At 53.3% G+C, this 27,331-nt stretch overlaps 2 protein-coding genes and 1 long non-coding RNA gene across 5 annotated transcripts in view; all 3 read left to right on the top strand.

The window, feature by feature from the left end:
- Nucleotides 1–6,824: 6,824 nt before the first annotated feature.
- On the top strand, nucleotides 6,825–21,920 carry slc38a4 (solute carrier family 38 member 4). 3 transcript variants are annotated; one of them, XM_029825833.1, is made up of 16 exons: nucleotides 6,825–6,977; nucleotides 12,845–13,048; nucleotides 13,132–13,228; nucleotides 13,339–13,454; nucleotides 13,780–13,853; nucleotides 13,946–14,038; nucleotides 14,123–14,204; nucleotides 14,299–14,381; nucleotides 14,714–14,772; nucleotides 14,864–15,109; nucleotides 15,235–15,314; nucleotides 15,585–15,685; nucleotides 15,810–15,934; nucleotides 18,920–19,064; nucleotides 19,665–19,762; nucleotides 19,834–21,920. In XM_029825833.1, exons 2-16 carry the CDS (start codon nucleotides 12,924–12,926, stop codon nucleotides 19,936–19,938), a joined length of 1,629 nt encoding a protein of 542 aa, XP_029681693.1. In that variant the 5' UTR covers nucleotides 6,825–6,977; nucleotides 12,845–12,923; the 3' UTR covers nucleotides 19,939–21,920. The 3 variants fall into 3 exon arrangements, with proteins under 3 accessions (XP_029681693.1, XP_029681692.1, XP_029681694.1); XM_029825832.1 differs by lacking the exon at nucleotides 6,825–6,977 and adding an exon at nucleotides 10,108–10,264; XM_029825834.1 differs by lacking the exon at nucleotides 6,825–6,977 and adding an exon at nucleotides 10,572–10,697.
- Nucleotides 21,921–22,820: 900 nt separating this feature from the next.
- Nucleotides 22,821–25,419, top strand: LOC115246689 (uncharacterized). Its single transcript, XR_003885795.1, has 6 exons — nucleotides 22,821–23,056; nucleotides 23,247–23,405; nucleotides 23,890–23,986; nucleotides 24,120–24,206; nucleotides 24,535–25,246; nucleotides 25,350–25,419. It is a non-coding gene; the product is annotated as an uncharacterized lncRNA (long non-coding RNA).
- A 1,266-nt stretch (nucleotides 25,420–26,685) lies between these two features.
- Nucleotides 26,686–27,331, top strand: part of slc38a2 (solute carrier family 38 member 2) — a 16,607-nt gene continuing 15,961 nt past the window's right edge. The window contains exon 1 of the mRNA XM_029825836.1: nucleotides 26,686–26,813. The gene's annotated coding sequence lies outside the window, so the exon portion shown is untranslated. The remainder of the gene's footprint in view (nucleotides 26,814–27,331) is intronic.

The raw sequence follows: 27,331 nt of genomic DNA, 5'->3' as shown, positions 1-27,331 counted from the left end.
ATCACCTATTTTTACCCCCAACTCAACGTCTGAACATCCTCGGACTGTTGAGGCGTCACCTGATCACAGCCAGAGGTTCGACCTTGAGGCCAAGGCCAAAACAAATACCATAAAAATAAAATACCACAGTAAAGCAACCTCACGTTTCAACTGGAGATGTTGTTCACGTGTTTCTGAGCTGGTTCTTATTGTGTAATAACAACTGTCAGAGGAGGAGTTCCTATTAGTCCCAGAGCTTATAGACAGGAAGTAGAGGTAAGATCGGGCCTAAAAAATCCAGCCCGACCCGACCCAGGCCCGCGGGCATTAAAGCCCGACCCAGCCCAAGCCCGACCAATTTACTTGATTTGCAGGCCCGAGCCCGAAGCAAACCCGAAATTTAAATTTATCCCATAGTATTTTGGGCAGAAAAAACGCAAGATCTTTTAAGGTTAAAATAATCTACATATTTTTATGATCATGATAAATGAATGGAACACAGAATAAGAGGCCAGACAAAGAGAGTGAAAGAGAAATCTTGATGCGCACTCGCTTAATTACGTGGAGAAATACTGCAGCCCACTAGGCTTTAAATAGAATAACGCAAATCAAATAAATGGTAAAAGATTATAGCAATTACCTTACAGCGCCTTCTCTGTTTTATCCAAATTATTTATTTATAATAAGTATTCCTTAGTTTAGTATCCACACATCGTTTTAGTGTATATTTTTATAAACAAATATTTATTAAAAAAAAGTCAGCGAGAGAGAAGCCCGGCCCGACCCGACCCGAACGTAATGATTGACATTTTACGCATTTTAAGCCCGACCCGAATTTCGGGTTGGGTCGGGCTCGGACTCGGGCTCGGGCTTAAGATCTTACCTCTAACAGGAAGGAATCACAAAGATGCTGAAGCCCCGAAGAGACCAGTAGGAGATCAGTAGGAGACCAGTAGGAGATCAGTAGACCAGTAGGAGGCCAGTAGGAGACCAGTAGGAGACCAGTAGGAGGCCAGTAGACCAGTAGGAGGCCAGTAGGAGACCAGTAGGAGATCAGTAGACCAGTAGGAGGCCAGTAGGAGACCAGTAGGAGACCAGTAGGAGGCCAGTAGGAGGCCAGTAGACCAGTAGGAGGCCAGTAGGAGACCAGTAGGAGATCAGTAGACCAGTAGGAGGCCAGTAGGAGACCAGTAGGAGACCAGTAGGAGGCCAGTAGACCAGTAGAAGGCCAGTAGGAGACCAGTAGGAGGCCAGTAGGAGGCCAGTAGGAGGCCAGTAGGAGGCCAGTAGACCAGTAGGAGGCCAGTAGGAGACCAGTAGGAGATCAGTAGACCAGTAGGAGGCCAGTAGGAGACCAGTAGGAGACCAGTAGGAGGCCAGTAGGAGGCCAGTAGGAGGCCAGTAGACCAGTAGGAGGCCAGTAGGAGACCAGTAGGAGATCAGTAGACCAGTAGGAGGCCAGTAGGAGACCAGTTGGAGACCAGTAGGAGGCCAGTAGGAGGCCAGTAGGAGGCCAGTAGGAGGCCAGTAGGCCAGTAGGAGGCCAGTAGGAGGCCAGTAGGCCAGTAGGAGGCCAGTAGGAGACCAGTAGGAGACCAGTAGGAGGCCAGTAGGAGATCAGTAGGAGATCAGTAGACCAGTAGGAGACCAGTAGGAGATCAGTAGACCAGTAGGAGGCCAGTAGACCAGTAGGAGGCCAGTAGACCAGTAGGAGATCAGTAGGAGATCAGTTGGAGACCAGTAGGAGATCAGTAGGAGATCAGTAGACCAGTAGGAGGCCAGTAGACCAGTAGGAGATCAGTAGACCAGTAGGAGGCCAGTAGGAGACCAATAGGAGATCAGTAGGAGACCAATAGGAGACCAGTAGGAGACCAATAGGAGATCAGTAGGAGATCAGTAGGAGACCAGTAGACCACTAGGAGACCAATAGGAGATCAGTCGGAGACCAATAGGAGATCAGTAGGAGATCAGTAGGAGAACAGTAGGAGACCAGTAGGAGATCAGTAGGAGACTGTAGGAGGCAAATAGACCAGTAGGAGGCCAGTAGACCAGTAGGAGACCAGTAGGAGACCAGTAGACTAGTAGGAGATCAGTAGGAGACCAGTAGGAGACCAGTAGACCAGTAGGAGACCAATAGGAGATCAGTAGGAGATCAGTAGGAGAACAGTAGGAGACCAGTAGGAGATCAGTAGGAGACTGTAGGAGGCAAATAGACCAGTAGGAGGCCAGTAGACCAGTAGGAGACCAGTAGGAGACCAGTAGACTAGTAGGAGATCAGTAGGAGACCAGTAGGAGACCAGTAGGAGACCAGTAGACCAGTAGGAGACCAATAGGAGATCAGTAGGAGATCAGTAGGAGACTGTAGGAGGCAAATAGACCAGTAGGAGGCCAGTAGACCAGTAGGAGACCAGTAGGAGACCAGTAGACTAGTAGGAGACCAGTAGGAGACCAGTAGGAGACCAGTAGGAGACCAGTAGGAGACCAGTAGACTAGTAGGAGATCAGTAGGAGACCAGTAGACTAGTAGGAGATCAGTAGGAGACCAGTAGGAGATCAATAGGAGATCAGTAGGAGACCAGTAGACGAGTAGATCAGTAGGAGACCAGTAGACTAGTAGGAGATCAGTAGGAGACCAATAGGAGACCAGTAGACTAGTAGGAGACCAGTAGGAGACCAGTAGACTAGTAGGAGACCAGTAGGAGATCAGTAGGAGACCAGTAGACTAGTAGGAGATCAGTAGGAGACCAGTAGACTAGTAGGAGATCAGTAGGAGACCAGTAGGAGACCGGTAGACTAGTAGGAGACCAGTAGGAGACCAGTAGACTAGTAGGAGATCAGTAGGAGACCAGTAGACTAGTAGGAGATCAGTAGGAGACCAGTAGACTAGTAGGAGACCAGTAGGAGACCAGTAGACCAGTAGGAGATCAGTAGGAGACCAGTAGACTAGTAGGAGACCAGTAGGAGACCAGTAGACTAGTAGGAGATCAGTAGGAGACCAGTAGGAGACCAGTAGACCAGTAGGAGACCAGTAGGAGACCAGTAGACTAGTAGGAGATCAGTAGGAGACCAGTAGACTAGTAGGAGATCAGTAGGAGACCAATAGGAGACCAGTAGACTAGTAGGAGACCAGTAGGAGACCAGTAGACTAGTAGGAGACCAGTAGGAGATCAGTAGGAGACCAGTAGACTAGTAGGAGATCAGTAGGAGACCAGTAGACTAGTAGGAGATCAGTAGGAGACCAGTAGGAGACCGGTAGACTAGTAGGAGACCAGTAGGAGACCAGTAGACTAGTAGGAGATCAGTAGGAGACCAGTAGACTAGTAGGAGATCAGTAGGAGACCAGTAGACTAGTAGGAGACCAGTAGGAGACCAGTAGACCAGTAGGAGATCAGTAGGAGACCAGTAGACTAGTAGGAGACCAGTAGACTAGTAGGAGATCAGTAGGAGACCAGTAGGAGACCAGTAGACCAGTAGGAGACCAGTAGGAGACCAGTAGACTAGTAGGAGATCAGTAGGAGACCAGTAGACTAGTAGGAGATCAGTAGGAGATCAGTAGGAGATCAGTAGGAGGCCAGTAGACCAGTAGGAGATCAGTAGGAGACCAGTAGGAGATCAGTAGGAGACCAGTAGGAGACCAGTAGGAGATCAGTAGGAGACCAGTAGGAGATCAGTAGGAGACCAGTAGGAGACCAGTAGGAGATCAGTAGGAGACCAGTAGGAGACCAGTAGGAGACCAGTAGGAGATCAGTAGGAGACCAGTAGGAGATCAGTAGGAGACCAGTAGGAGACCAGTAGGAGATCAGTAGGAGACCAGTAGGAGATCAGTAGGAGACCAGTAGGAGACCAGTAGGAGATCAGTAGGAGACCAGTAGGAGATCAGTAGGAGACCAGTAGGAGACCAGTAGGAGATCAGTAGGAGACCAGTAGGAGATCAGTAGGAGACCAGTAGGAGATCAGTAGGATAGCCAAGGACAGTGGGGACAACAGCATGGACAGGAAGAGAAGAAGAACGACGTGTCAATTCCTTCATGATGGACTCATCAATAATATCCACTTATAACTAAAACATTCCATCGTTTCACTTCAGTAAAACCCAGGAAATAATCATCCGCCCCTCTAAACGGACTTTCCAAATAGGTCAGAGGTCGACCCTGGTCCTTGTTGGGGTTTGAGCTGTTACAAGTGACTGTTTTCAACTTCATGGACGGTCTTAATCTCTGTTGTCTTGACCAACCGGGAAGATCTTGAAGAGCTCTACACATGTGAGCTGATCTCTGCATAATTGAGCTGATCTTTACAGATGTGAGCTGATCTTTACAGATGTGAGCTGATCTCCGCATAATTGAGCTGATCTCTAACAGATGTGAGCTGATCTTTACAGATGTGAGCTGATCTCTAACAGATGTGAGCTGATCTTTACAGATGTGAGCTGATCTCTAACAGATGTGAGCTGATCTTTACAGATGTGAGATGATCTTTACAGATGTGAGCTGATCTCTAACAGATGTGAGCTGATCTTTACAGATGTGATCTGATCTCTAACAGATGTGAGCTGATCTTTACAGATGTGAGCTGATCTCTAACAGATGTGAGCTGATCTTTACAGATGTGAGATGATCTTTACAGATGTGAGCTGATCTCTAACAGATGTGAGCTGATCTTTACAGATGTGAGCTGATCTCTAACAGATGTGAGCTGATCTTTACAGATTTGAGCTGATCTCTGCATAATTGAGCTGATCTCTAACAGATGTGAGCTGATCTTTACAGATTTGAGCTGATCTCTACAGATGTGAGCTGATCTCTAACAGATGTGAGCTGATCTTTACAGATGTGAGCTGATCTCTAACAGATGTGAGCTGATCTTTACAGATGTGAGCTGATCTCTAACAGATGTGAGCTGATCTTTACAGATTTGAGCTGATCTCTGCATAATTGAGCTGATCTCTAACAGATGTGAGCTGATCTCTAACAGATGTGAGCTGATCTTTACAGATGTGAGATGATCTTTACAGATGTGAGCTGATCTCTAACAGATGTGAGCTGATCTTTACAGATGTGAGCTGATCTCTAACAGATGTGAGCTGATCGTTTACCACCGTGGTCACGAGTGACGCCAGTCTGACAGCATCATTGTGATCATCGTGCTGCTCAGACTCTCCTCAGGTGTCCCAGCTGGAGGTCTGGTCTTGACCCAAAGTCACATTAAAACCATGAATCAGAGATATTTGCTGAGCGTGTTTGTCATTTTGGTGCTGTTATGTCAGGACCCGGTCGATGGTCACAGGATCAGCTCGTCTGAAGCTTATGTAAGCGTTATTTATCGGCCCAAGTCCAATGTGAGGCGGACTAATGAGCCGCCTGTCTGCTGGTCCTGACAGGGATCAACTGTGCAGCCGTGGGGACACCATGGAATCCAGGAACGGAGACGCTCCATCGTCGGCGTTACTGCTTCTGTCACATCTCTGGTTCCCTCATTAGCTAACGTGAGCTCGCTCATTCCGCTGTCTCAGCAGGGAGGAGGTGGAGGTCAGCAGCCTGGTACCAGCTCAGAGGTTCGAGGCCAAGGGGAGGAAGACCAGTAGACCAGCAGGAGTTGTGGTTCAACTCTGTCAAAGATGCTTCGGAGTCAGCTTGGTTGCCGGGGCGACCGGCTCATCATCGATCCTGTGACCTTCTGTCATGTGAAGTTTAGAAACAAGAAGAAAGAGGAAAGAATCTGAAGCAGCAGCTCCTCTCTCATTACTGAGGCTCTAATCTGTGGACTCATTCATCATGTGACCCATTAAACTCCTGAAATGTCCCTTCGACCCCAAGATCATCCTCAACTCTTTAGATCACTGTTGGTTCCACTTTATTGAGATGAAACCGCTTTCAGCCCTTTTTCCCTCTACAGAAGCTCCAACATTCACTAAACTGTTAAAAATAGGATCCTAAAACCTCAGTGAAGGAACATTTAGAGCCCCTAAAGAGCCCCTGAAGGGCCCAGAGGGCCCCGCCTGACCCCAGATGTAGGACTTTGATTTATTTTACATTATTTTAACTTTGTGTCTATAAAACAGGCTGGACTCAACACGTTATTTCCACTATCGGACAAGAAATGTTGAGAACTTGACGTCCTGTTTCGATGTTTTTCTTGACCTGAAATTAACCCTATTAAATAGATATCTGCTGTTTTTGGAACTTTGATCACATTTATCCTCATGTTTGTCACAGTTGGTCTTGAGGAAATGGAACAAAAACCTTTTGTAGAAGATGATTAGTGGATGAGCAGATCCCTCAGTTTGGTGTCATTAGCAGATGGAATAGTTGGTTGTTTTATATTTTCACCATTTTTAATGCAGGTTTGAGGCCGGTTGAGAAGCTCTCCTGCTGGAACCGCTTTCATGTTTGTGTTTTTGCATGTTGAGGAACCTACAGTGGCCGTGAGGGAACAAAAAGGGGTTTCCCACGGTAACGTCGCAGCTTGAATGCAGTTTTTAAACCGTAAAAGTTTGATTATCGCGCTCCAAACTACCAAAACTAACGTTCAGCTTCAGGGTTGAGAACAGCGCCAGATTCTTGCGCGTAACCGCATCACGACCGCATCACGAAACTCCTAATTCCAGCTGCTGGTTGGTCTGCAGCTCCTCTGGAGCAGAACCGGGCTGCTGTGCACGTCTGCCTGTGCGTGTGTGTGCAGCCTGGACACGCGGAACGTAAACAAAGGACCTCCGCCTCCAAAGGCACCTTAAAGCCCTTAAAGTGTTGCAGTTAGACCAGAAGAACCCACTTTAACGGGAACGAACTCATTATTGGCCAAACGAGCCAAAGTGACGTTTACAACCTACAGCCCCCCCCCCCCCCCCGCCATAAGTTGGAGGTGAAACCCGACGCTCCTGCCATCATCACATGGCAGATGGAAATTTCCACTCCGGCCCCGTGTTGCTGCTGAGGGTCTCCGGCTCCGGCTCCAGTCCGCCTCCGCCCTGCGCACAGCTGCGCCACGCTGCAACAGTCGGTAAGTGCCCGACCATCACGCACGCGCCCCGCACTTTTATCAGTGTTGTTGCCGCCACATTTGACGGATTTGTCCCGCAGATTTTCGCCCCTTTAAATCGAGTTTCGGGCAGTTGCGAACCAAGTGAGACCGACGCAGGCAGAAGCGCGTCCGCGTCTCCGGAGGCCGCGGTTCCGCCTCCGGACGCGGGTTCGAGTCCTTCATGGCTCGTTTTTATGTTTTTATGGGAAGCGCAGCGGAGCCTCCTGCAGGGTGTTACCTGCTGCCCGGGTTCGACACGCGCTCACCGTCCAAGCGGAGCGCGCGCGGGTGGTTTCAGGTGTGTTTGTCGCGGTTAATCGAACTTTCAGATAAAGCAGGTTGTTGCGCCCCCCCCCCCCCCCCCCCCCCCCCGTGTTGCATCATCCTGGAGTTTGTGTGTGTGTGCGTGTATGTGTGTGAGAGAGAGTTTGTTTGTGTGTGTGAGTGTGTGCGTGTGGATGTGTTTGTGTGTTTGTGAGTGTGTGTGTGTGTGTGTGGGCTGATAATTGGACCTGTAGGTTCTGGAGAACAGCCACCACCTGACTCGGCTCTCAGGTGGGTTCAGCGCCGCTCACAGCCCAGTCTGGGACTCGCGAATGTCTGTCATTAAAAGGCAGAACCATAAGGAACCAGGCCGGAACCCATCGGACCCCCTGAGCCAGACCCGTCTGGTTCCACATGGAGAATTTGCAGCTGCGATCAGAAATTAATTTCAACCAACAGGTCGACTCACTGGTTTCACCAACGTTTTAGCGTTCTGTAGCGAGCGTGCTAACAGAAGTGTCATTACAGAGAGGACAAACAGCCCTGAAGGTCCTGAGGGATAGCATGTGGATGCTAACATGCAGCTAACTTAATAATAGTGGACTCAGTTCAGTAGGTTTCAGCTCCCAGCAGAGGTCCAGCACCAGTCAGCAGGCCCCCCCTGGCAGACCTGGCCCCCCACATGTGGGTCAGATAGTTCTGGACGGGCAGGAGGACTCACTGATGTGATCCGGACCACCAGCACCAGCTGTGGGAGGTGTCTTTAACACAAAGACGCACGGAGGCCGATCTGTCAGCACGTTCAGCTGAAGGTAGCAACACGAGAGACGCTGTTTATTTTTACTCGGCGTTGCGTAATAGTCAAACAGGGACGTGGGGCCACGAGTCCCTCACATTAGTCCAAACGGTTGAGATCTGTCCGTCCTCGTGTCCCTCAGGACGCCGCTGCTGCTGCTGCTGGGAATCAAACTTTTATTGGAACAAAATTTAATTTGTGAGTGAGAAATCCCTGATAACGAGACTGTGGAATGTCCCATGAGACATGTCCTATTGTCTCTTGTTGACACTCTCGTCACCCGTGACAGAAACAAGTGTGTCGTCATGACGACGGCAGTGTTCAGCACGGGTTCGTCCTGGTTTTCATCCCAGCGGTTCTGCCCCTCGTGCTGGTTGCCGATAGCTTAGCTTAGCTGGAGGACAGGACCCGGCGCGTCCTCTCCGTCCTGCGGACGTCAGAACAGCAGCCTTGAACTCAAAGTCCCACCTTATTACAAAAACAAGACCATGTCGTCATCGGGCGGATCGATACCAGCTGATAAGATGAAAAAGTTGGAACGCCGGCCGGAGGGGACGGAGCAGCAACGAGTAGCAAAGGTCCCCCATCAGCCGGCTCATGTGATCCACCTGTGGCTCCTTTCAGCCACAGAAACACGCCAAAGCCAAACAGCAAGAAACAGTCCAATCAGGTCCGAGTCGACGCCCTTCGAGGTTTGACGGAGCCGGCGTTCAATGCTCGTTGGGCGCGTTCTGGAGGAATGTTGCTTCACGCTACAGGTGGTTGCTGGAGCAACTTTCCAGAGTCCTCAGTCATGTAGCTGCATGCTTAGCATGCTAGCCCCCAAACAGGTTCAGCACCTTTGATGTCAGGGGCGGCGGCTCCGCCTGCGTGCGCAGCTCACGTGTACGACGGGCGAAACCCTGCTGCTGTTACGTAAAAGCAGCGGCGCCGCCTCAACACGTCAGGAAGGTCCTGAGCAGCTAGCGCTAGCGCCACGCTACCTGAGCGGAGATGGTGGATGTTTTGGTTGAGGCTCCGGTGGCGTGATGGTCGCCGTGTGACCCTCATCACCAGAACAGGTCGCAAAGTTCTGATCGGGGCCGATACCGTCCAGGCCCAGCGGGTCTGAGCGCCTGTTTGTGAAACCTTCCAGAACCTTTTGCTGCTTCAGCGGCACTGCTGCTACAGAGCTAACGCTAGGCTATGCTAAAGCTGTCGAATAATATGACATTTTTGAGTGGACTTTTTAAATCAGGACAATCTGTCCTCTGGGATGTTTGGAGTCATTTAGCTAAACGGCGGCTCACTTCTGCTCATTTGGACCCGAGAACTTTATTTATCGCTCTCGGGTCACGAACCCACCAGCGTTCAGCACTGGTTCCAGAATAGAAACCAGTTTAACTGCATCACCAGCTCGTTGAAGGGGGACGAATGTCCAATGGAACAGATCTCGGGGAGACGTGAGCCGGTTTCTGGCCTTGATGCTCTTTGGTTCCCATCAAAATAACCTGTCTTTGACATGACCTCGGGGGCGGGCACATCCCCGAGCTGCCCTCTGATTGGCTGTCAACGACACAGCCTTCCCTGGACAGGTTGTCTCCTGGACCGCTTTGGGAACGTGCGTGCGTGCGTGCGCAAACAGTGGAGTACAGAGACGGGCTGGTGTGCGCACGTGGGTGTTGGTAACTGTGACTCACCAAATTTCACAAGAGTAAAAGTGTTAGTGGTCATGTGGCGGGTCACGTGACCCCATCCTGAGGAGACCCCGAGTATTTAAGTGTGAGCAACTGGCTGCTGCTCCTGTTGATGATGTGAGACGCGGAGGCGCTTTGATCTGCATCATTTCTCTCTCCTTTGATGTCTGGCCTCACACGTGCTGCTTGTGTTGATGTCTCGTGCACTTCGTGACAGTTGTGATGTGGGTTTTCAGTGGTGGTGGGTCGGAGCAGTGGGTCGGAACAGTGGGTCGGAACGGTGGGTCGGAACGGTCCCTCAGTTCTTTTCCATGACACGAGTGTGTGTGTGTGTGTGGGGGAAGGGGGGGGGGGGGAGGGGTCAGAGCACACCCTGCTTGTCCTCATTGGCCGCTGAAGCTCCTCCCTCCTGTCTTTTAAAGAGTGTTTTCTCACCTGAGTGCGTCTCATCGTCCTTTCACTGGTCCATCATCCGTCTTCAGCGGACGTGTTCAAACATTGTTGGACCTTCGTAAAGAGACGTTTAAAGCGTGAGTATTGTCCTCGGGTTGGCTTCAAAAAATCAGGTTTGCAGGAACATGAGAAATGTGCTCGGACCAAAGTGAAGCTGGACAGGACTGAAACGGGACAGGACTGAAACGGGACAGGACTGAAGCTGGACAGGACCGAAGCTGGACAGGACCGAAGCTGGACAGGACTGAAGCTGGACAGGACTGAAGCTGGACAGGACTGAAATGGGACAGGACTGAAGCTGGACAGGATTGAAGTGGGTCAGGACTGAAGCTGGACAGGACTGAAATGGGACAGGACTGAAGCTGGACAGGACTGAAGCTGGACAGGACTGAAGCTGGACAGGACCGAAGCTGGACAGGACTGAAGCTGGACAGGACTGAAGCTGGACAGGACTGGCTCCGGCAGCTCCTGGTGTCGTCCACACCTGTCCGGTCGGTGCCGCTGCGTCTCGTGAGTTTGCCGGTTGGCTCCTGCTGTCCAGCGGTTCAGGCGCCTCCGTCCTCCGTCCCTGCTGCAGCCTGTGATGGTAACGCTCCCGGGCAGGTGAATCCTCCTGGCAGCAGCAGGCGGAGAGATTAGCTGTACCGAGGCGTTTGGTGTGGACGTTAGCGGCGAGCGGAGCCGCTTAATCCGTGTTGGCTCAAAGCGGTCGGACTTTAGCGCTGGAAACCAAACCGGTGGGGGGGCTGGTGGGCGGGGGCTCTGGGGAGGGGGGGGCTGCTGGGAGGGGCTGGTGGTCGGGGTCTCTGGGGGGGGGGGGGGGGGGGCTGGTGGGCGGGGGCTCTGGGGAGGGGGGGGCTGCTGGGAGGGGCTGGTGGTCGGGGTCTCTGGGGAGGGGGGGGGGGGGGGCGGGGGGTCGGGGTCTCTGGGGAGGGGAGGGGGGGTTGGTGGGAGGGGGCTCTGGGGAGGGAAGGGGGGTTGGTGGGAGGGGCTGGTTTAGTCCTCATGATGTTTAAATTGTTCCAGAGGATCTTCTACATGCTGGATCATGTGATTGTTTAGTTTGTAGAAAGTTTAAAGAGACACGTGGTGATCAAAGCATCATGTGACTCGGGCTCGCTGGTTCCGGCCGTCGGACCAAGACTTGTCGGATGATTGAGGTGGTCACGAAGTCGCACCTGCGTCATCCAGCGACAACAACGTCTCCACAAGCCCGAGCAAGAAACCGCGAACGCCCGCCAACATCAGGCCGGTCGTCGGTGGGACTGAGCCGAACAACGGGCCGGGTTGTTATCAGCTGGGGTCCGGTGGGCAGGTGGGAACGCTCCCTCCGGACTGAACCTTTGGGGCCACCGTCATCTGCCATCGTTTAAAATCAGCTCTAACGAGCGCCACCAGCGCTGCGCCCACGCTAGCCTCCATGTTGTTTTCCTGTTTTCTGGCCCGTTTCTGACGTTAACGTCTTGAGGAGACACGGGAGACGTTCTGGTCTCGGTTCTTAGACGGTTTACGACTGTTCAAATCAGCCACGTGCACACGCTCGTGTTCTGCTGATTCAAAGCTAGCGTGTTAGCGTGCTAATGCCACGGGCTGCAGCTTCATGTGGAGTCTGGAGACGTTGCTCTGAAGCGCTAATTCAGGAGCTACTTCAAGTTCTTAGAAATTCATTTCAGCAAAAACTGGATTTTAGTGGTTTTGTTCTTCACGCCGCCGCCGCCGCCGCTGTGGTTGCGTAAGCGCCGCTGTGGTTGCGTGAGCGGCGCTGCGGTTGCGTAAGCGGCGCTGTGGTTTTCGTCTCCTGCATCATTTGTCAGCGAGGAGCGTTTTTCCTTCTGTCCAATCAAAGAGTCCTTTGTGAGTGTCGGGCAAAGCTGTCGATGGTTCCAATGATGGAGGCTTTGTGTTGCGTAACAGGGTGGTGAATGCTGCAGCTCCTCACGGGCCTCTCCAACTGGGCCGGGCCGGGCCGGGCCGGGTGAACCCGCTCACACAGGAACAAGGAGACCTGTTGATGGCGGCGGCCTCATGAACCCGCTGCATCTCTGACCTGGTTTCAGAGTTTGTTGGTCTGAGCTGACGGGCGCTCGCCAACGGACGCCAGCCGCCGGTCACCCTGGAGCAACCTGGGCGGGGCTTTGTGTGTTTCCAATAACATTCCTCCAGTTCCAGGAAGTGGGAGGACTGGTTTGTGAAATAGTGAGACCAGTATCACAGTGGACCCCCTTCAGATATGTGGGAACAGCTGTAAAACTCCCTCCTGACGTCAGGAAGACGCCATCCAGGATTCAAGGTTAATGTTGCCCGGCAGATTTTTGTTGACCAGCGAGCAGGAATGAAGTGTTGCGCAACTTCCTCCCATTGTCCACGTGCTTCCAGGAAACACTGAGGAAGTGAGTGTTGCCACTGAGGCTGCAGGAGGAACCTGGGCTGAGTTCCTGATTACAGTGAGAAACATGGGCTAGCTAGGGCTGGCTAGGGCTGGCTAGGGCTAGCTAGGGCTGGCTAGGGCTAGCTAGGGCTGGCTAGGGCTAGCTAGGGCTAGCTAGGGCTGGCTAGGGCTAGGCTAGGGTTTGCTCCATTTAAGCTCAGATGGTCGTGTCTGAAATATCTGGATGTATATTTTAGTTCTCAAAGTTGACCGGTTCTTTTTCGTGCAGTTAACAGATCTGAGTTCCACCTGGTGACCTCTGAACTCTGCAAACCCACATTCTCTACCGCTCGCCGCTCTGTGCCAACATGCCAGGAGTTGTGGATCGTATGGAGCTGAGTAAAGTGTCCATGGTGACGGATGACGACAGCGCCGACAGCTTGGACGACGGCTACACGGAGCCGGTGGACGCCGAGAAGGCCACCCTGGACAGGTGGGGGGGCGCGGAGCCGCTCGCGGTCGAGGTTCTGCACAATGATGCAACGGAGTCACATGAGGGAGTTTTGTGTCTTTCAGTCAGTTCCTGGACGACAACGAGGACGCAGAAAGCCAGAAGTTCCTGTCCAATGGGATGATGAAGAAGAAGAAGTATGAGGAGTATCACGAGGAATATGTAAGAGAAGGGAGACGGGTTCAGCTCTAAATCGGGCACATTTGGACCTAAAGACGGTCTGGAAATGTGTTTAGGTTCTGCTCTGAGCCTTGTCTCCTTGCGTCCTGCAGCATCCTGGACACACGTCCTTCGGCATGTCTGTGTTCAACCTGAGCAACGCCATCATGGGCAGCGGCATCCTGGGCCTGTCCTTCGCCATGGCCAACACCGGCATCGTGCTCTTCACGTAAGAGTCCCGCCACCTGCCGTCGCTAAGTGCTACATGCTACATGCTAATGATGAAATGTTCGGGGACGCGTTGAGCCGAGCTGTAGTTTCAGTCCTCACAGCCTCAAATGAGGACAGGCTGAAGATCACGAAGCAGATTGTGTCCTTCAGCCGGACTGAGGAGCCGGTGTGCCGTCCCCATAACCCCCCATGTCCACCTGGGTCCCCCTGTGACCCCAGGAGGTGGCGGCGGTCCTGGCCCAGGGCCGGCGGGCTGGACGCTCCAGTGCTGCAGACTAGTCTTCAACCCCCTCCAGACCCTTAACCTGCCTGTGTCTGTGCAGCTTCCTGCTCATCGCTGTGGCCATCCTGTCCCTCTACTCTGTTCACCTGCTCCTGATGACGGCCAAGGAAGGAGGTGAGTGGTGGGACCCCTTCCTGACTCCAACCGCCCCCCCAGCAGATCCAGCAGCTTGTCCTTGCTGACCTGTCTCCCCTCTGTCCTAACAGGGTCCCTCATCTATGAAAAACTGGGGGAGAGAGCCTTCGGCTGGCCCGGGAAGATGGCCGCCTTCGGGTCCATAATCATGCAGAACATCGGCGGTAGGCAGATTATAGTCATGTGACCCCAAGTCATGTGACCCAGGCCCATCTAACGCCAGGCCCGTGTCTGTCCTGTCCTCTCAGCCATGTCCAGCTACCTGTTCATCGTCAAGTATGAGCTTCCTGAAGTGATCCGGACCTTCCTGGCTTTGGAGGAAAACTCTGGGTGAGCGCACGTTCCCGAACACACACTCACACACTCACACACACACACACACGGATTATAGGGCCGGCTCTGACCCGTCCAAACTCTCCTGCAGCGAATGGTACCTGAACGGAAACTACCTGGTGATATTTGTGTCCATCGGGGTCATCCTGCCTCTGTCCCTCCTCAAAAATCTGGGTAAGAGTTCCGATTACGGCTCGGATGCTTCTGACGGAACCACCCTCCGCTCCGCTTCCAGCTCCGGTACTTAACGATCACTCTAGAACGTCTTAGCCAGCGATCCGATTTCGCCGCGTCAGCAGCCAGAAATCCGCCGGGATGATTGCAGAATGCTGGAGGTGGATGTTGGCGGCGTCGGCGGGCCGTCCTGAAGGCCTCCGCGGTGTCAGATGGTGCTGATCTATTTTGGATTTGGGTCACATCGATACGAGAGCGATGACCCAGCTCTGAGAATAGACAACATCTGCTCAGCAGCTGCCTCCTCCAGTAATCCTCCTTTTCTGCCTCAGGCTACCTGGGCTACACCAGCGGCTTCTCCCTCTCCTGCATGGTCTTTTTTCTGGGGGTGGTAAGTTCCCGAGTTGCTCATAGTTTGAGGAGAACAGGTGGATCAGCAGGTGGATCCAGGGATCAGCGGTGATCCGTCTCCTCCCTTCCAGGTGATCTATAAGAAGATGCACCTGCCGTGTCCGCTTCCCTTCTTCTTCCATAACGCCAACGTCAGCGCTAACGCGTCGGAGATGATGGGCTTGTACCAGCACAACAGCTCCGCTCTCGCCGGTTTCTCCCGCGCCGACATGTCCCCGGCGCTCCTCTCCAGCCCCGGCGCCCAGCAGCCCGCCGCCGTGCCCCACGCCGACCTGGAGGAAATGTGCACGCCCAAGTACTTCGTCTTTAATTCTCAGGTACGGTGACGTCAGGCTGAGGCCTCCTCCGGTGTGTGTGTGTGTGTGTGTGTGTGTGTGTGTGTGTAAAGCTGCCTGGTTTCTGGGGGGGTTCCCACCCACCGACCTGTGTGTGTGTCCTGCAGACGGCGTACACCATCCCCATCCTGGCCTTCGCCTTCGTGTGCCACCCGGAGGTGCTGCCCATCTACAGCGAGCTCAAAGAGTACGTACAAAGATACACTCCCACGGTGCTTTCCTTCCGTTGCCGTGGAGATGCAGACGGGCTTTTGGTGCTGGTGTCCCACGTGAAGTCCTAAACCCCTCAGAGTGGTTGTTTTGTTCAGCGGTGAGATGCTGAATCGGAGGTTTTACCGTCTCTTCGCTCGCTGAGTTCAGCTCTGTGGGCGTCGCCGGGCCAACGCTTGGCCGCCTGTTTCTGTCCACCTCAGGACGTGGTGGACGTGTCTCAACGCTGGGTTTTGTGTGTCCACAGCCGCAGCAGGAGACGCATGCAGAACGTGTCCAACCTGTCCATCCTCACCATGCTGCTGATGTACATGATGTCGGCTCTCTTCGGCTACCTCACCTTCTACGGTGAGTGACGGCGAGACATCGGGGGACATCGGGGGACGTGGGAGGACGTGCTCGATGTCTCGCCGGGGTCCCGGCGGCGGCGGGTGCTGAGCTGACGTGTCCACTCACCGTTTCTCCTCCACAGACAACGTGGAGGCCGAGCTGCTCCACACCTTCACCAAGGTTTACAAGTTCGACACCATGTTGCTGCTGGTGCGCCTGGCGGTGCTGACGGCCGTCACGCTCACCGTGCCCATCGTGCTGTTCCCGGTGAGTCGCCGCCCGGCCAGAGGGCGTGCTCGCCCCCTGCTGCCGCCGCTGAACCATCACATTCCTTCACACACGCGCACGCTCGGCCTTTTCAGCCCATACATGTTCAGTCTAATTTTAGTTCTTGTCTGACACGAGGAGAACAAAAATGGCCACCTTCCCCAGGAGCTGTCAGCCTCACCTTCCACGCTCACTCACACGCACGCGCGCACGCGCTTTCGCCATCAGTTTTTTAAATTTCCAATCTGGCTGCGGATTCGTTGAACGGCCACAAGAGGGCAGCAAATCGCAACATAATCATGGAGAAGCTCTCCTAAACTGTTCGTGCACACGCACGCGGGCACGCGCACACATACGCAACCGTCTATCTCATTTGCATCGCTACACAAACATAAACACACAAATATGAACCCACAGACCACATTTTTAGAAGATGCTGCTGCTGCGTTTCTGCAGGGGGACCCACCCCCCCCCTGTCTTTCTGGGGGGACCAACCCCCCCTTCCCCCACCCCCCACTGTGGAAGTTTACAGGGACAGTGGAAAAACCCCTGGCGCTGCCCCCTGCCAGCCGGAGACAGGGAGGCGGAGCCACGGGGGCGACACTCATGGGTGGCTGCTCACGGTTAGACAGCGAGAAGACGGCGCAATTTCAGACAAAAGTAACCAACCGTTTCCTAGCAACAGTGAAACAGATTCTTCACACATTCTTGTCCCGTCGATGAAACACTCAAAACAATTATAATCATTAATAATTAACGGTAAAAGGAAAAGTTTCTAAAAACTGAAAAAGGGACGATGGCGGAACGTCAGGGTGAACAGGGTGAGGAGGGGAACACACACACACCCAGACACACACACTGCGCACACACACCCACACACACACACACCCACACACGCACACACACCCCCACAGACGCACACACACACACACACACCCACACACACCCACACACGCACACATCCACACACACACGCACCCCCCCCCCCCCCACACACACACACACACACACACCCACACACATCCACACACACCCACACACGCACACATCCACACACGCACACACACACCCACAGACGCACACACACACCCACACACGCGCACACACCCACACACACACACACACGCACACATCCACACACACACACACACCCACACACGCACACACACCCACACACACACACACGCACACACACCCACACACACACACACACACGCCCCCCCCCCCCCCACACACACACACACCCACACACACACACACTCTCGTCCGTGGGAGCCAAGGACGCTGGCAGTCAAAGCTAACGTTAATCTCTGGCTGAAGGTCAGAAGATTCTCAAATGTCAAATGGAAACTTGGAGAATTCCTTTGATCTGAGCATCAAAGCAGATTAGTGAAGCAGCTCTTTTAGAGAAAAAAGCCCAAACTGCAGGTGTGTGTTTGTGTTTTTCTTTCTTTCATTTCTTTTCTTCTTTCCCACTAAATCAGATCTGTTTTAAAACATCGTTTTGCATTAATCTAAAATAATCACATATAAATAATCACATTTAATGATCATTAAAGGCAAATCTTAAACATTTTGTCTCAGTTCTTTGTGATTATTTTGCAGAATAGACTTTTTAATTTTAGCATTTAAGGAAACAAGAAATTTTATCGAGTACTTGAACAGAAATAAAGTTTAAACTTCATTTATAGCTGTAAACGAGCCCGAATGATCCGATTGAAGCGGCGCCATCATCAGGAGTTCTGACAGTTCCGTAACTTGGTGTTTAAGGACAAAAACAACGCTGGTTATTTGTTCTAATATCCTGTTTTTCTTTCACTTCTCTTTTTCGCTCTCAAAGTGTCTCAGTGTTGTTACCCTTAACGGGTCCCCCCCCCCCCCCCCCCCCCCCCCCCCCCCCCCCCCGCTTCTGTTTCCACTCAACATCTGTGAATTTAAATATTGGCGGTGGTTCGGCTCGGCCGTGTTCCTCCGCCTGCAGCTCAAACTAGGACCCAGAGACCCGGTCTGATCTGGCCCAGCGGTTCCTTCACAGACCCTCAGCAAATATCACATGATCGAACCCCCCCCACCACACGCCCCCGCGCCAGGTAACGGCGGGCTGCCGAACGGTTCGGCGCCTTGGAGAGAAATACCGCGACCACACTCGAGTCCCCCCCCGAGGCCTGATTGCGCAAGAGGTGGTGGGAAGAAGCCCCGGCTGAATTATCGCCTCCATCACTCACAAGAAATGAGGTCAGACTTGGGACACTTCCTTGGCAGCGCAGCGGTGGGGGGGCAGGCGCCGTCCCGGTGCCCCCACCGTGCAGATAGAGGTCAATGCGCCGCAGCTGCCACCGCCGCCCTGTCTTCGGTCATGATTACAGGCGTGTGTGCGAGCACAGGAGGGTTCTAGAGGCTCTGAATCTGTCCCGGCACCGGTGTTTATTGAGCCGCCACGGTGACCACGACCATGAAGGCCGAGCCAGGAACTGGAGTGTGCTCAAGGTTGGAGTCTGTTTGAGGCGGGAGGCCTTTGGGGCGGAGTCACGAGAGTCCTGCGCTTCCCTTCTGGCCACGGCTGATGCAATTGCTCGCCGCTCTTTCACTGCAGGGCATAATCCCCTGCCCTTCTCAATGAGCAAGCCCCACCCCCTGTCCTAGCCACGCCCCCTGTGGGCCACAGCGGCGCCGGAGGTTTCACCTAATCCTGACAACCTTTCACCCAGTGGCCGCCTGTGGAGGCCCCCTGATACTGAGCAGCACCAGGCTTCTGGGCCGGAGCCTCCTGTTTCACACACACACACACACACACACACACAGAGACACACACTGCTGCTCTAGTGTGTGCGTCTGTGTGTTTGTTTTGAGCACTATCGGGGACAGTCAGCACAACAGGACCTCACCAAACGGTCTCCTCTTTTCTTATGGGGCCTGATTCTCCAAACCTTCTCGCTCTCTGAATCAGTCAAAGCTCAGACGTTTGCTGTCGCTCTGCCACCCCAGATCCGCTCCTCCATCACCACCCTGCTGTTCAGCGGACGGGACTTCAGCTGGACCCGTCACATGCTGATCGCCGCCGCCATCCTGGCCTTCAACAACATGCTGGTCATCTTCGTCCCCACCATCAGGGACATCTTCGGCTTCATCGGTGAGTAAAAGTGACATTTAATGATCCTCGATGAGTGAACCAACATAGAAAAGGTGCTGTTGGTGCAGCAACAGATGAGCCTAAAGTCAAAATGTGCCTCTCATCTTCTCTCTAGAGTTATTACACTGTAATAAAGGGTCCAGTCTGTCTGTAGGGTGCATAAGCATTAAAATGACCTTAAATGTTCATCTCGAGGCGTCTTTTTCAGATAAAATGTAATAAAGTCCTGTTGTTGTTGGGTCTTACTGCGTAAAGGGATTAAGTGCCCTTGGAGCAGCTTCTGGGGCCGATAGAACCTCTCAAATGTAGGAAAATCCCTCCGTAGATGTTCGTCCAGCACAGAAAATCCGCCTGAATCTGAAGCAGAAATGTTGGTGCCGTGCAGGAGACCACAGAGATTCAGTCGTGGTCGGGTGCAGGTCGTGGTAGTCGTCTGTCTGTAGAGTCCACACAGGACTTCCTGTCCTGGACCCAGGACTGGTCCAGGACCGATGGGAGACCTGACTCAACTCCTGGCGAGTACAGGAGGTCGTCCAGGGGGGTCAAAGGTCAACGATGGGTTGAAAGGGGAAGCCTAAACATGGCTGCTTTGACCCGCAGGCTCGTCCGCTGCCACCATGCTCATCTTCATCCTACCTGCTGCCTTCTACCTGCGCCTGGTCAAGTCGGTGCCGCTGCGCTCCCCACAGAAGATCGGGGTGAGTCTGCAGAAGAGCCCCCTCAAGTAGCCCGTTAGCCTTGAAATGATCCCTGGCGTCTCTCCCCTCAGGCGGCCGTCTTTTTGGTCGTGGGAGTCGTGTTCATGATCGGCAGCTTGTCCCTCATCGTCCTGGACTGGATCCACAACCCGCCGGGCTCCAGCGGCGGCCACTAAAGCGCTCAGGTCCAGGTGAAGGCACCTGGACGTGACAGTGTTCATCAGCTGAGTCAATCATCCAGTGTCACCCTCTGAAACCACACAAACCAGAGAATCCCACCACAGCGGCGGGATCGCAACAATCCCCCGAGATCATTAAAACCGCCACTGGTACCAGCTGCCGACCGTCAGAACCAGTGTTCTGAACTCTGCCGTGACGAGCTGGCAAACCTCCGAGTCCAGGAACAACATTTGGAGGTGGAGCTGCTCGTCCTCCATAATTCAAGAATGCCCTCAACAACACGTTCTCACACACACACACACACACACACACACATGTATTAACGTGTCATCTGAACGGTTAATCTATGCTAGGCTGCTACATGCTAACACCAGCGCTTCTCTGTCAGCCAGTGTTGGTGTTGGAAACGGACCAGAACCGTGTTTACTGCTCACATGTGCCGTGGATTCCATCTCGCGGCGCCTGCAGAGCTAACAAGGTGCTAGGAAGTATTTTCCAACACGTGCTAATTACATCGGCTGGAATAATTGATTAGGCTGCGCCGTTTCTAAAAGCATCTCCTTTTAAAGCTGAATGGGGACAAATGAAACTTGATTGTTTATGATGTTTACGATCATTCCGCCTCTAAAATATCCCAGAAAAACGCGTCGAGCGGCTGAAACGGCTCAGACGTCACCCAGCGGATTGGTGGACTTTGATTATCGCCATCGGATGTATTGATATTTGCAGTTTTTGCATGAGCCAAACCCCCTAATTTCCCAGAAATTGACGGTGCCTTTGGTGGAACCTCTGAGGACGAGCGACCCCCCCACATTCGTGCGTGTCACCACCACCTCCAGCCAAAGCTGACGTCATCAGATCCTTTGTGGGTTTATGAAACTAAACGATATTTTGAATGAAATGCTCTATTTTCTGCATGTTTTTGGACTACAGACATGGTCGTTTTGGACATTTGTATATGTTGTGTATATATCTGTATTTTATGGTACATGTGTCGGAGTGGCTTCTCAGGAGCTTTCAGGCTCTTCAGTGTTTTAGTTGAGCTGTACCTGACGTGTTTTAGCTGTTTTCCTCTCCTGCTGTTCAACAGTAGAGCTGTTTTATTTGGCGCTTGTATATTTTGTGTCTACGGACCATTTTTCATGTCTTCACGTGAACGTATGTGATCGGATTTTCCCGGAGGTCTCGGGGGCAACGTGTCGCCACCGCCGTTGCCTCCTGTTGACCAACTCCACATTTCAGCTGATCAGTGTTGATGTTGAATGTTTCAACGGTTTCAGGAACACAGGAAGGTTCTTGTGAGGCGCAACACCTGTCAAAGAGCACCGTTGCTCTTGTCTGTATGCTCGCTGTGCTAGCATAGCGCCCTAGCTGACCTGCAGGAGCCTCCCCTGGTAGCCAGCTCTCACCTCCACCAGACAATCAGACCTGTTTGTTCTTCATCGAGTGCTGTCAGACAAAGCTGCCCCAGGGTTTGGGAACGTTTTTACTTTGATGTTACTTGAACTGCAGCTGCCGACGGTTCTGGTTCTGAACGTTTGGTGATGAGCTCATCGGCATCGCCTTCATCACTGCCAGGATGGATCGAACGGAAGCAAGTCATTAGCTCTCCATGATCTCAGGTTTGTTTTTCCTTCACGGAAGAACTTCATTCATCTTCTGCACGTTTGAGCCAAGCTGTAAACTGCAGCCGTGCGCGCTCCGGCCCCTGGGGGGGGGGGGGGGCGACCCTGGGGCGACCCTGGGCGACCCTGGGGCGACCCTGCGGACCAGGTCCCAGCTCCTTCTGACGGTGTCACGGAGAGCTTCGCCCAGAAGCTCCTGCCTTCCTATGAGCCTCGGCGGAGCAGCACGCGCTCCGTGGTTCCGCTGGTCGCAGCTTCCTGCGATCAGGCTGAAAATTCAGATTTGTAATTTTTACAGACTAAGAGGATGTTTTGTATCGGTGACGTTATAAACAATAAAAATGTGAATGAAAGGCTTCTTTGTGTGCGTTTGGAGACGCGCGGAGGTGGCGGAGCTCCTGGAGGCTCCTGCGGCCGCTGACATCTACTGCTGACATGTAGCAGCCGCGTGTGATCTTTCCAAACGGGTCAGCCCGCTTATGTAACCCGCAGTCTTTAGCTCAGCCGCCTCTGAGCTACATCTGGGTCCACCTGGAACCTGCAGCGGTGCCAGAACCCTCAGAACCGCTGACAAACGTGAAGCTACAGACCCATTTTAGCTCCGGCGTGATGGAAGCTGCTCCTGGTGAGTCTGTCGTGAGTCCATATCTCTGTAGGATCCACCTGGCTCGGCGTCGGGATCTTTGAGACGAGCCTCAATGAGCAGATCCGTCCGCTCCGTTTCCCAGCTGGTCCTGGATGTGCTGGAGGTCCAGACTGGGAGGGACGCAGCACAGATCTGTCCGGATCTCAAGATTTTAGATGTTCTGACGTCCTTCATTGAGGTCCAACTAGTCCATCTGTCCATTCTGCCACTTCAGGTAAGAGCTGAAGGACGACCTGGACAAGGTTGTCCAACCTGTGGACAAACACCACGTGCACGTCACTCATCCAGGTCATGTTGATGCATAACGCACAGAAATACACTTGATAACAAATCATGACGGAGCCAGAGGTCCGTTTCTGAGACGCAGGTCCCCGTCAGCCGGGTCACCCAGCAGAGAACTTTGACCTTCATGAGCTGCTGGGTCGCCCTCTCATGATGACGCCCTCGGGGTCGGGCCAGAACTCATTTCTAGAACAATCTCGTCAACGTTTGATTAATGTCCTCTTTATTGTGTCTCTGAAGCTGGGACAGGACTGCGTCAGAACCTGGACTGTGACGTCAGCATGTGCAACGTGACCATGACTCAGCGTTTCTCTGGGTAAATATTAGCAGCGCGACACCGAATCGGCTCTTTGCTCACGCAAACAGCAGCTAAGTTGTTCCGCTCAACTGAAGAGAAATGAAGTTTCTCCAGTTCGTCCTCTCGTCTCCTGCTTGTCTTTACCGGCTCATCAACTTCTTCAGGATTAACTGTACGGGGGGGGGGGGGATTCCTGGAACACGGTCCCCGTTAATAACCAGCTATCTGTGTGGGAAAAAGGCCTCAGCACCAGTTGGCAAAAGGTTGGAGTCAAACCAGTCACATAGCGAAAGAGCTTAGCTTAGCCTGATTTACTGTACTCACAAAACTGGGGGGGCTGTCAACAAAGGAGCTACTATACCGTCCCTGAAACAGAACACTAATGGGGGGGTAAAATAACATACACGGTAATTAAGTGATTCCTGTGTTTACATATAATTTGTGCATTTGAAGGTTGTCTTAAATCCCCGTTGTGCTCTGGAATAACGACACGGAGGGAGGACGAAGGTGTGGACACCGTCCGACGCTCCTTAAAAAGTGGCAGTTTAGTGAGGCGAAGCTCGCCTGTTTTGGCAGCCTGAAGGTCGTGGGATTAAGGTCGCCTCTCGGCAGGTACGCAGCAGCTCCGGGGGGGCGGGGGGGGCGGGGGGGGGCACAGAGCTGCTCCCACCCGTTCTACTGGGAGGTGTTTTCAGACACAAAGATGGCAACAAGCTGACAGAAGCCACGTTCTGGTGTGAGAGGACAGTGTGGCTAGCCGTCACTAGGCGCGCCAACGGGGGGGGGGGGGGCTTGTTTCTGACTCCCGTAGTAACCGGGGGGGGGGGGGGGGGGGTCACGACCAGCAGATCACAGAAAACTCTGTTTCTTTTCACCTTAGGGTGATTTTGGCTCTGTTAGATTCAGCCTGGAAAGATTTCAAGCCACTGAACCAGCGGTGGCGTTCCCCAGGGACCCCCACTTGGCCCAGCTCATGTCGGGAACACCCAGGAGACATTTGTCTTGCCATCAACCCCCCAGCCAGGAGTCAAACCCACAACCTTCTTGTATTTGCTGGCGATAATAATAATATCTAAAAGTGTGTTTCCCAGCGTAGGTTCTTCAGGATCTGAGCTGCCACACTTCGACCCCCCCGCTGGAACAGTTCTGAGGTTCTCTGGTTCTGAAACGGAGGGTTGAGTTCTCACCAGCAGGTAAAGTTGTGACAGGGCCCTGGGTCCTGGTCTGGCCGCTCTGCTTGTTTTGCTTCGCCCTCTGAGCCCATCACACCCACAAAGAAAGGTGCTACGTTTGAAAACACCCCCCCCCCCCCCCCCAACTTTGCAGTTTCAGATGACTGGGTGGGACAACAGCCCTTATTCTAGCGGGAGGAAGTGGACCGGACTGAGGCCTCCTGGTTCTCTGGGTCCACAGGTAAACCACCTCAGTGTCTGATCTGGACTCATTAGGATTCCAGGAGGGTGTCCAGAATCGTCCTCCCTGTGGGTCAGCGTGTGTCTCCTGGAATTTAAATAAACATTTTAGAGCATTTGATAGTTTCAAATATATTTGATAGTTTTAAACCAGAAGCTCTTAGCTGTTAGCTGTTAGCTGTTAGCTGTTAGCTGTTAGCTGTAGCGGCTCAGTCCAGCTGCTCATACAGGGACTCCTTTTATATGTTGACCCTTTTATTATCCTTATTTATACTGACAACTCAATGAAACCCTGATTCATCCCCAACAAACACCAAAATGTGTTTCAGCAAGAGAACAAAGAGGACAGTCAGATGCTTTGATGTAAAGGATACATTGAAGAAATTCCCAAGGATTTCACTTCATTGAAAAGGGGCCGAAGCTTCGGCGCCTCTGGGGGAACTCCTCATTTTACAGTTCACACGAGGTCACCAGACGATCTGGGATGGACAGAAGGTACAGACGCTCCCCACCAGAGGGTACAGACGCTCCCCACCAGAAGGTACAGACGCTCCCCACCAGAGGATACAGACGCTCCCCACCAGAAGGTACAGACGCTCCCCACCAGAGGGTACAGACGCTCCCCACCAGAAGGTACAGACGCTCCCCACCAGAAGGTACAGACGCTCCCCACCAGAGGGTACAGACGCTCCCCACCAGAAGGTACAGACGCTCCCCACCAGAGGATACAGACGCTCCCCACCAGAAGGTACAGACGCTCCCCACCAGAGGGTACAGACGCTCCCCACCAGAAGGTACAGACGCTCCCCACCAGAAGGTACAGACGCTCCCCACCAGAGGGTACAGACGCTCCCCACCAGAAGGTACAGACGCTCCCCACCAGAGGATACAGACGCTCCCCACCAGAGGATACAGACGCTCCCCACCAGAAGGTACAGACGCTCCCCACCAGAGGATACAGACGCTCCCCACCTCAGGCTGCACCTTCAGGCGCCACCTGGGTTCCTGCTCAGGTGCTTTGTTTCCCTCCAGAGGTCCCAGGTGTGTGTGTGTGTGTGTGTGTGTGTGTGTGTGCGTGTGTGTGTGTGTGTGTGTGTGTGTGATCTACACAGGGGATATGCAAAATCTGCTGTGTCATCTGTAGATTTCACCAGCATTGTGACAGAAAAGGGGTGTGTCCTCACAAACATGAAGCAAAGCACCCTGGTGACCAGGTGAGCTTGTTGCACCTCTGTCCCGTCTCTCACCTCTGTCCCCTCTGTCCCCTCTGTCCCCTCTCTCACCTCTGTCCCCTCTGTCCCCTCTCCCACCTCTGTCCCCTCTGTCACCTCTGTCCCCTCTCTCACCTCTGTCCCCTCTGTCACCTCTGTCCCCTCTGTCCCCTCTCTCACCTCTGTCCCCTCTGTCACCTCTGTCCCCTCTGTCCCCTCTCTCACCTCTGTCCCCTCTCTCACCTCTGTCCCGTCTGTCACCTCTGTCCCCTCTCTCACCTCTGTCCCGTCTCTCATCTCTGTCCCCTCTGTCCCCTCTCTCATCTCTGTCACCTCTGTCCCCTCTGTCCCCTCTCTCACCTCTGTCCCCTCTCTCACCTCTGTCCCGTCTGTCACCTCTGTCCCCTCTCCCACCTCTGTCCCCTCTGTCCCCTCTCTCACCTCTGTCCCCTCTGTCCCCTCTCTCACCTCTGTCCCCTCTGTCCCCTCTCCCACCTCTGTCCCCTCTGTCCCCTCTCTCACCTCTGTCCCCTCTCTCACCTCTGTCACCTCTGTCCCCTCTGTCCCCTCTGTCCCCTCTCTCACCTCTGTCCCCTCTGTCACCTCTGTCCCCTCTGTCCCCTCTCTCACCTCTGTCCCCTCTCTCACCTCTGTCCCGTCTGTCCCCTCTGTCCCGTCTGTCACCTCTGTCCCCTCTCTCACCTCTGTCCCCTCTGTCCCCTCTCCCACCTCTGTCCCCTCTGTCCCCTCTCTCACCTCTGTCCCGTCTCTCATCTCTGTCCCCTCTGTCCCCTCTCTCATCTCTGTCCCCTCTCTCACCTCTGTCCCGTCTCTCACCTCTGTCCCGTCTCTCATCTCTGTCCCCTCTGTCCCGTCTCTCATCTCTGTCCCCTCTCTCACCTCTGTCCCCTCTGTCCCCTCTCTCACCTCTGTCCCGTCTCTCATCTCTGTCCCCTCTGTCCCGTCTCTCATCTCTGTCCCCTCTGTCCCGTCTCTCACCTCTGTCCCCTCTGTCCCCTCTGTCACCTCTGTCCCGTCTCTCATCTCTGTCCCCTCTGTCCCCTCTCTCACCTCTGTCCCCTCTGTCCCCTCTGTCCCCTCTGTCCCGTCTCCCACCTCTGTCCCCTCTGTCCCCTGATGACAGCAGTATTTGGGGTCCTCTCATGCTGGAGAAGCTCAGCTGGTTCTGAGGTCTCGTTGGTCTCGTTGTGTCCCACCTCCCCTGCAGGTCTGGAGGAGCCCCCACAGGCTTTAGGGCGCCATCACATGTTCCCTTAAATAACCGACATTCCAGTGAAGAAGAACCCGTCTGATGGTTCTGCTCCGAGCCTCCTCAGGGACCTGAAGTCTGTGGCACATTAAGACAGCAGGAAGTCTCATGACGACGCGTCTCTGAGGTTTGAGCTAATAACGCAGCAAAGGGAAGAAACCTCACATCTAATCTCTAAATTTCCTGACGGTCGTACCAGCAGAATAGTTGCTTCAGTCCCAGATTTCACGTTACGCAACAGCGATTTGTTCGCACAAAACAGGACGAATGGAGATAAAAGCAGGAATGTTTGGCTTTGAGAGAGGAGCAGCTAATCGCACAGCTCACGTTAGCGAATGGTGCAGCAGACGGTGATGCACCTGTGTGACTGTTGGTGGTGGAACAGCAGAACTCTCAAGAGTTCAGATGCTGAATTGTGAGTTCCTCCTTCGTTGCTGCCTTTGTCCCAGTAACGGGATCAAAGTGACTCGTCATGATGAAAAAGCATGATAAGACGTCCCCAAACACGCTGGACGGGACGCAGAGAGGAAGAACAATGGACACACCTGTGTCAAACAATGACTGTCATTCTCAGGACTGCTTGGATTGTGATGTTGGTAGCATGTTTAGCTAACAGGGACAAACGCTAGCGTCCGCTTACGTAAG

The sequence above is a fragment of the Takifugu rubripes genome, chromosome 18, assembly GCF_901000725.2.
Source record: "Takifugu rubripes chromosome 18, fTakRub1.2, whole genome shotgun sequence".
NCBI lineage: Eukaryota > Metazoa > Chordata > Actinopteri > Tetraodontiformes > Tetraodontidae > Takifugu > Takifugu rubripes.
The sequence above is the reverse complement of the archived record's forward strand: the minus strand, read 5'-3'. Positions and strand labels throughout refer to the sequence as shown.